Source organism: Channa argus, chromosome 18 (assembly GCF_033026475.1).
Source record: "Channa argus isolate prfri chromosome 18, Channa argus male v1.0, whole genome shotgun sequence".
Taxonomy (NCBI): Eukaryota; Metazoa; Chordata; class Actinopteri; order Anabantiformes; family Channidae; genus Channa; species Channa argus.
The window spans coordinates 182693-191770 of NC_090214.1; the positions used below are offsets into that span (position 1 = coordinate 182693).

Below are 9078 nucleotides of genomic sequence, written 5' to 3' on the forward strand. Positions count from 1 at the left end.
TCTGTAATTGGCTAAAACACCTGGGTCAAGACAGGGTTTTTTAAGTAGTGGTTTAATTACAGCTACCTTATAGGCCTGAGGTACATAGCCTGTCTCTGAAGATAGATTGAAGAGGGTGGCTGTAGCTCAGTTGGTAAGGAAGTTGACCATGGGCCACAGGGTCAGTGGTTGTTCTTGTAAAGCGCTTTGGATAAAAGTGCTAATAAGTGACTATTTACCATTTGATAATACAACTTTTATTCATAAAAAAGTCATGAAGTCATTGCTGCTCAGAGTTAAGGGAAAACTAGGCTCAACAGAACTGTGGCTCTTAGTCAGCCTGTCTACAGTGCTGAACAGAAACCGGGGGTTGTTCTTGTTTTCTTCTAGTAATGATGAATAATATGCTGTTCTGGCATCACAGAGAGCTTTTTTGTACATTTTTAAACTTTTTTTCAAGGCTAAATGAGATTCTTCTAAATTTCTGGAATGCCTCTAACTTTGCAACTTTCATGGTGCCTGTTTTAAGTTGCGTGTTTGCGAACTATACCATGGAGATCGTCTCTTCTGGTTTACTGCCTTCTTTTTCAGAGGGGCAACACTATCAAGTATTGTACAGCTGCAGAATTATCAACAAGATAATCAACTTGTGCATGAGTAACATTAAGGTGGGTACTTTCCATTGTATTGATATATGGTGAGGCAAATGATGAAAGAATTGTTTCTTTAAATTTGTTTACAGCATTTTCACTTAAGCACCTGCTATAGTGGAATTTTTCCCTAACTGCTGTATAGTCCGTTATTGTAAATTCAAATGTTATTAGAAAATGGTCAGACAGAAGAGGGTTGAGAGGAAATATTGTAAAATTATCAGTTTCAATGCCGTATGTAAGGACAAGGTCTCTGGTGTGACTAAAACAGTGAGCGGGTTTATTTACATTTTGGGAAAAAACAAATGAATCTAATGAATTAAATGCAGTGTTGAGGCAGTTACTGTCAGCATCTATGTGAATGTTAGTCACCCACTATAAAGACTTTATCTCTACTAAGCACTAAATCAGTGAGAACATCTGAAATTCCAGAGTTTAAAGATGCAGAACCATACTAGGAATACTAAGCTCAACAGAACTACAGCTCTTAGTCAGCATGGCTACACTGCTGAACAGAAACTTGAGTTGTTCTCGTTTTCCTCTGTTAATGATGAATTATACGCTGTTCTTTTTAAAATATTATTTAACAGATTTAGCAAGCAAAGCAGGATTTTTCTAAATTGGTGGAAAACCACTCCCTTTCTACCCTCAGTGATACACAGCTCGTCTACTCTGATCCACTGCCTTCTTTTTCAGAGGGGCAACAGTATAAAGTGTTCTCCTTTATTCAACAGTTTTTCATATTGTACAGCATTTAGTCCAAATATGGCTATACACATGTTGCTGGTCTCTCTTAGATACAGTTTCCCAGCCATTTTTAGTACATATTTAAGCGTGTATACCTTTGTAACAGGTTAACCTAATCAAAGCAGCATCGCCTGGGTTCTGTTAAAACAGGGGAAGACCAGAACATTAAAGCACCTCTGGTTATAATAGGTTCATGTCAAGAACATCAAGGGATCTCAAAGGGAAGACAGGACGACTGCCTAAAAAAAAATGGAGACCTGACCACCAGCAGAGCCTTACTGTATAATTTTCAAACTTTCTACTGTACATTAAAAAATTTAACTTGAGCAATAACATAAAACAAATAATTTCATTTTCGACATCAAAACAAGTTTACAGAAAAGAAATAACATTTTATTTGTTTTTACATTACAAGTTCAACATTTACAACAAAATCTGAACAAGTGCAGCAGTAATCTTTTTTCTCCAGTAATCATTCTCATAAATATTTAGTAATAAGTTTCAGATATAGACCTTCTCTCAAACCCGCATTTCCCTTCATTTTTTTAAGCCCCCCCTTTTGAAATGTTCCTGTTTTCAATTTTGATTAAAATAGTAATTACTAAGATACAATATAATCTACATACATGTTTTAATACATATTTTCATTTCCCAACTTACAACTTTATACAAATAAAAAGCATACACCAGGACAGCAGATGACCAATCAGCTACCAGAATTTAAGTAAAGGTAAACGCAGGTTCATGCTGGGACAGGACGTGGTGTCAGTATCAGACCTGTTCTTCACTTAAAATAGAGAAACATTATGCTTTACATTATGCAACACTGTTCCCCAGCTTCCAATCTGTGTGCTGAGCTAATTGTTCTACTGAACAACATGCAGGACATGTCAATTACAGTTAAGTGGGGAAAAAAAACCAACACTGACATAACATTGACCAAAAATCAATAAATCCACATAAAATGTTATATTTATACTAATAAAACTGACTTGTGTTAAAGGATGTTAAAGTTGAAAATAACCAGATAAAGTGTATCTTGCTAGCAACAGCTTCAACTGAAAGCAGCCAACAGGTGGTTGCACACAGTTATTCCAAATGGTTGCCATGGTGTTAGTTAATGCGAAGAGGTTGATATGGAGTTGAGCTGTTAGGTCACCATGCTAAGTACTAGGAACATTTTTCTAAGGTCAATGAGAAACTGGCTGTTACGAGTCTCAGAAATTAAAATGTCTGAAGATAACTGAGGACAACCCTGTGACATTTTATCTGACGTGATCTCAACATCATCAAACTATGCGGTTTACATTGTTCCAAACTTTTTTTTTCAAACAGGAATAACCTATCTATTCCTCCAGATTAAGAAAAGCAACAAAGGACTAGACATCTGGGCATATTGCACCTGTAGGTGACAAGATGGGAAGTTTTCGTTTGGGTGGCTTCACACTACTGATCTGACCCCCTCCCGCCTGGAAAAAACAAAAAAAACAAATCCACTGTGACGGGAGTTCCGGGTTTTTATTGACACGAGTTTTGTTTCAGCACGTTGCAGCTTCCTTTGTGACAAAACATCTGCTCATTTTTTTTTCAATATTATTATTTTTTCTTTTATTTCCTTTTTTTTCTTTTTTATATTTTACACACACACAACCAGAATTCTTACACCCCGTCAGATATGTTTCTGTCACAGTGGCAGTGACTCTGATGTTAAAGCAAAGCACGTCTCCATGGTACTCTAGCTCATTTTCCCGTTCAGCAGGAGCAGCCTCAGCAGCGTCCTGGCTGCAACCAGCAGCGCTCCATGAAGTGTGTACTGTGCCACCAGCGCTCCGACTCCCCGGTAGAAGCCAGCCCTCCCTTCCTTACGACGAATAGAATGGAGGCACTCGAAGAAGCCATCATACTGCGTGTTGACGGGCAGCACCAATGGGCTACCACTGGTTCCCACATTGACCACACCGTCAGTGGCATCAATGATGGTGCGTGTGCCCTGTAGACTAAGGCGATGCAGCACCGTCTCCAGAGGAAAAACTACCAAATCAGCTACCAGAGCCCCCACCCAAGCTGCCGCCAGCTCTGGAAAGTAGGCGTCAAGCGGGTTGGAGGGGTCGGGCCGCTGCTTCCTGCCCCGCTGCTGCAGCCACAAAAGCACCTGCTGGAAGGAGGCAGCTACAGCATATCGCAAGATGGCATGCAGAGCAGCAGGTATAAGCAAACAGCTGAGAGGAAGCAGACGACGACTGTGAGGTGCCCCGACCCCCAATAACCGAGCCAGACCCTCACGGATACAGTCCAGCAGCCCAGAGGATGAGTCATCTCGCACAATGTCGCTCTGAAGACAGAGAGGGGCATGATGGTAGGTTATATTTGCAATGTAGTCTTTAATAGTTAACACAGAGCCATTCAGTAGCTGTTCCAGAGCATCCATCAGGTGTGATTGAAAGAGAAATTCAGTATATCCTACTAACACTTAATTTACTGACTAAGGGTTTTGCGGGTTTTTGTAGGTTTTACTGTTTTATTACAATAGTTTACGTTTCATTTACTGAAAATAATAAATAAACCATCAGTTGTTGTCTTGGTGCAACTGAAAGCCCTAGAACTGCTACTAAATTGACCATTTATGAAGTAAGATTCTGATGAATATTCAATTCAGACAAGTAAAAAGTGAAATTATAAAACAGGTAAAAACCAGGTTAATGCTTGTGAGAAATATGTTTAGCTAATCAATAATCAATGATCACCTGGACAGTCTCGATGAGGCTGGCGCAGTAAAATGGGAGAGCCACCGCAGCCGTTAACCTGCAGGTGAGAGACTCTAATCAGGTTTTGATGAATCTGACATCTGGTCATCTCAGACACAAATTTAGCTCTGTGTTAAAAAGACTCTGTGCCAGAGACACTTTAACCAACATGTTTCTTACAATTCTGTTCATTAGTGAAGATAAAAAGCCTGTGGTGAATGTTTGTGCAAGTGTGCTGAGATGCGAGTGTATTTCTCAATTCAGCTTTGAGTAGACTTTACATTGAAAAAGTAGCACAATCACGCTGTCAGCATGCAATGGATGCATTCAGGAACCTGTACAGAGTGTAGGTCATTCATGCTTTGGATGCGCTCTGCTGAAATACCGTAAAATACAACTAACTGGACTTTTAGCCAATACCCATCTTATGAAATATGCCTGTATCTTTGCTAAAACCAATACTTAGTATCAGGTCATGACACCTCTAGTTAAAAAAAAAAAAAAAAAAAAAAAAAAAGAGATAATTTTACAGAAATAAATTAGCAGTACTTTTAATCAGAGCCCAACCTCCCAGTACACAGAATCTAAATAATCCAATATTCTTTGCATATTGTTGGGTTCTTTCTTTATTGTATTAGTATCTCTATCTATGTGTTGTTGAATTTTATATTGTGCTTCTTGTTAAGACTGGATCCCAATAAATTCCTTGTTATTAAATGTGATTATCAACAATGAGAAGAATCAGAACTGACGCTGAATTTGCTAGAAAAAAAGAGTTTGGTTTTAGACCTCAGGGGGGATCACGAGACAGAGCTGTATCCCTTCTCATGTTGACATGATTGTGCATTTTTGGTGTTTGGTTTTGTGGAAACAGAGACAGATTGAGTATAATTTTGTTATCCTAAAGTAAACTTCTGTGCAACTATCTGATATAAATCTGTGTGGCTGGTGAAACTCATCAGGTTTTAGAGCCATCAGCTTGACTGTCATATCCGTAAGCTAAATATTGACACATTTCACTTTGTGGCATGTATGATCAAGAGGAGCTCTTTTATTTGCAGCCATGTTTCTCATTCACCATGAAGGCTGCCGACCTGCAGTAAGCGTGCACTGACTGAGAGGTCCACACTGAAACACTTAGCTCAGGCTCTGCTGAAGGTAAAACGTAACAACCATTAAAAACCATTTGCATCTAATACAGCAGTAGAAGTAAAAGAATCCACAGTAAGAACCAGTAGAAGAAACCAGTAGAAGTAGTTGTGAACTGACCCTTTGAGTAGTAAATGTCCAGCCAGTTGCTTCCAGCTCCACCTGTGAGGAAGTTCCCTGTAGACACAAAATATTGGTAATACGATAGTAACACTGAAGTGATGGACAAGTAATTGTAACAGAGGAAACCCTGTGTGGACAGCAGTATTAAAGAAGTTTACCCACAGCACAACTACATAAAACAGTTATAATGCAGTAATGACACTGCAGAAGGATTCCATGGTTACCGTGGTAATGGTGTGAACTCACTGATGATGCCCTCAGCTCCTAGAGTGATGCCGTGAACGATAAAAGTACTGCCCATCCCCTTCCACAGAGCCTTCACGCCCTGATCAATAACATTAATTAATAATATTAATGAATGATTACACCTATTAATTAATGACACCTGATCTGGTAGCTAGAGCATTTAGCTTCCTGTGGGTTACCTGGGCCTTGGTGATGGAGTACATGACAGTAATGGTGCTAAATGGGGTCAGGTGGTAGCAGCAGGCGTGGTAGTTCACCTGCAGTAAAACAATCAATTGAAGTAAGTAAGTAAGTAAAGTGGCAGCGTTTTCACACAGTGTGATGATGAACTGACCTGACATTGACGGCGGAAGACGATACAAGGATGAGCAAGGACGTTCTCTGTGAACAGGCTGCAGATAGGCACACACAAACGCATATACATGTTGTTTTCACAGCTGTTAATTTATAAATCATTTGTATTAAACCACAGATAAACACTGATATGTTTCTACTTTAATTTTAAAAGGTATTTTTGTTCATCCATTAATAAACAGATAGAACCTTCATTACATGTATGAAACAGGAGTTGACCCCCCGTTAAAACCATCAAAAGTCAGAATTTAGAAACTGGCTTTATTGCTGTATGATACCACGTACTATACTATTATACAGTAAACAGGGTAAAATAAAATAAAAAAATACTATCTATAGTCTGTAACATGTGACTTCCTCACTAATTTTAACTAAGAATTACATAAATAAACAATTACAAAAAACAATTACAACAAATTTTTTTTTAAAGAAATTGAAATGTCTAAAACTCCAAAGGTGTTTATAATTAATTTAATATTATAATAATATATTACAGATTTGACATATTTTACTTCTAGGTCCCGTTATTATATTTATATTTATTTTACTATAAAGGTAATGTCTTTCAACAAATGTCTGAGAAATGCAATGGTATATGATATTTAATCCACAAACACGTTTCAGCTGCTAAACCTTGAACAAACACTCACTTTGTCAGTCTAAATGTTTATTATTTAGTTCATCTAAAAATAATCTCCTACCTGACCAGTCCAATTCCAAAGCCGGCAAATCGGTTCAGCTGCTCTGTACAAAACAACAGCAGACATCATAAAATAAAATATTACTAATACTCAGAACAACAACACGTTAATTAATTTAGCTTCGATTTGTGCTTTCCTTTTCATTTCTTATTCTAAACACAGACTCAAATGATAAGCTAACTAATTATGTGGAAGATTAAAGTTATGTATATCGTATGTTCTCAATAATAACAATTCCTCTCGAGGATAAAGATTTGTTTTTATATATATTTGTTATATCAAGTTCACACCTTGACAGATTTGAAGGAAAATGTAGTTCTTCAAAACGAGCTTCCTCTAAGATTTAGAAATGATTCATCAACAAATGAAATGTAAATCAACATGGTATCAGAAAACTGACCCACCATCTCTAACCCAGTTCAAGATCACTAATATCAGGAGCATATGGCAGCTGCTAACCAACAACAGAAAACAAACTGCTTTTGAAAGCACTGTCAGCATCTTTATGTAATAAATTTGAATTTTATCATAAATATAACAAAATAAAAAATAATAAAACTAAAATCGTAATAATTTGAAATATTAGCTTGCTCGCTAACAGGAAAGGTGCACATTGTCAGTTATTACAGATGATCCTGTTTTATGCCAATAATTAGCCTGCAGGTGAACACGCTAACTACACATTGGCTACATTTCCCTTCAATTATCCTAACTTCAAGCTAATCATCAGTCATAGTAATACACGTATTAAGATATGCTGTTGTATTTCCATTGTTATCTGTTCTGTCAGAACTAACTTTATTAGCCTGCTCCAAGCGCGATCCCTTCCAGTCTCCTCTCGCCATGTTAACCTGCTCGCTAACGTTAGCCTGCTAAACTTAGGCTCTTTCCACTTTCCGTTCTCACGTTAGCCTGAGAACTGTCCACCTGCTAATAATGCCACACATCAGTTTGTTTTCAGCCTTTGACAGGGAAATATTAGCCCGCTGGCTAATTATTGTAACCTAATGACAGCAGATTACCGGCAGGCGGTACGCCGGGCTGCGGAGCGTCGCAGCCGCCTGCTGTTTCGGGACCACCAGACTCTCCCATTGGCTCTTCGTACTGTGGTGTACGCGCTCCTGGGTGTAGGTTGCGACTGCCAGGGATATCCGGCGGCGTAGTGACCCAGTGGTGGTGCTGTAGCTCCGCGGGGGCTCCGGCGCTCCTGACTGGGTAATTGGCTCCATACAGCGGGTCGTCACGGCCGCGGTATCCGAGCCCGTCAAAGCTGTTCGGCCGCCTGGAGGCCATGAGAGAGTCGGTACGGAGACAAACAGTTAGAGGACTGTGACTGAGACCCGGTTACCGGAGATCAGAAGAGGTCAACACACGAAAGTCAGTTTGGCCCCAATAAAATACAGAGAAATATTTTTAAAGCAAATGATCTGTTTGACCCGCAAACAAAACATCCACCTGCCACACGGAAGTTACTCTTCTTCGATTCGGGCGGACTGTGTGTCGTCGCTTGTTATCGCCTCCTACAGGTCATTACAAAAACCAGGTTTATTGTCAAGTTGATGCAAAACATACAAAAAAGAAGTCTTAAAGAGAAACAAGAAGTCAGATTTACAGACGTACATGGGATGTGTCTTTGTGTATAAACCCAAGAGGAGAGCGAATGGAAATGTACGACAGTACCAAACTGTGGTTTGGTCACATTTTAGCCATAATCTCTCTGGCACGCTTCAGGTTTCTGGAGTCATAAGAAAGCTGGAAGGATGTTCTTCCTGTGCTGCAGCGAGTTTCCTCGCACAATCCAAAGACATGTTATTTGATCTGGGTGTGAATGGTCGTGTCAGCCCTGACACTGGTACCCTGCAGTTCTCTCTGTCAACTGGGATTAGCTGCAGGAAGGGGTTCACAGACACAATGTGACAAATTTCTAGTGGGACTAGTCCCTATTTTGTGATAGGTGTTCTGCAATAATAAAATATTGTGTATAAAAGTTATACCTCTTTATGTCAATTCGAAGACTTTAAAAGATTTGGAAGGCTACTGAGGGCGAACAAAGTGTTAACACCTACAGTTTGCTGCAAAGGTTTTTGTCCCCACACTTTGAAAAGACATGTAAGGGGAAGTAAACTTAACCCTAAACGTCAATTGTTATAATCAATTGACATTCGGCTGGTACAAATGCTATGTAATCATCAGACGTAACAAAAATTAACAAAAAGTGTATCAAACCGCTATGGTAAAATCATTTTAAAAATTTGTTTAAGTGCAAAAGTGTGCAACTCCTTGATGAACTTGTACAAGTAAAGCATGTGCATTAAATACTATGTTAAAAAAAAATCGATTACCCTTTCAGAGTAAGGGGATGCAAATGCTTGCACCCAACTGTGT

At 39.0% G+C, this 9078-nt stretch overlaps 1 protein-coding gene across 1 annotated transcript; it reads right to left on the reverse strand.

The window, feature by feature from the left end:
- Positions 1 to 1743: 1743 nt before the first annotated feature.
- Positions 1744 to 8181, reverse strand: slc25a46 (solute carrier family 25 member 46). Its single transcript, XM_067484660.1, has 8 exons — positions 7716 to 8181; positions 6694 to 6736; positions 5973 to 6030; positions 5818 to 5895; positions 5617 to 5717; positions 5390 to 5446; positions 4121 to 4178; positions 1744 to 3708 (listed from the first exon to the last, which is right to left on the reverse strand). The coding sequence occupies exons 1-8, from the start codon at positions 7984 to 7986 to the stop codon at positions 3112 to 3114; spliced, it is 1263 nt and encodes a 420-aa protein (XP_067340761.1). The 5' UTR covers positions 7987 to 8181; the 3' UTR covers positions 1744 to 3111.
- Between the last annotated feature and the right edge of the window lie 897 nt (positions 8182 to 9078).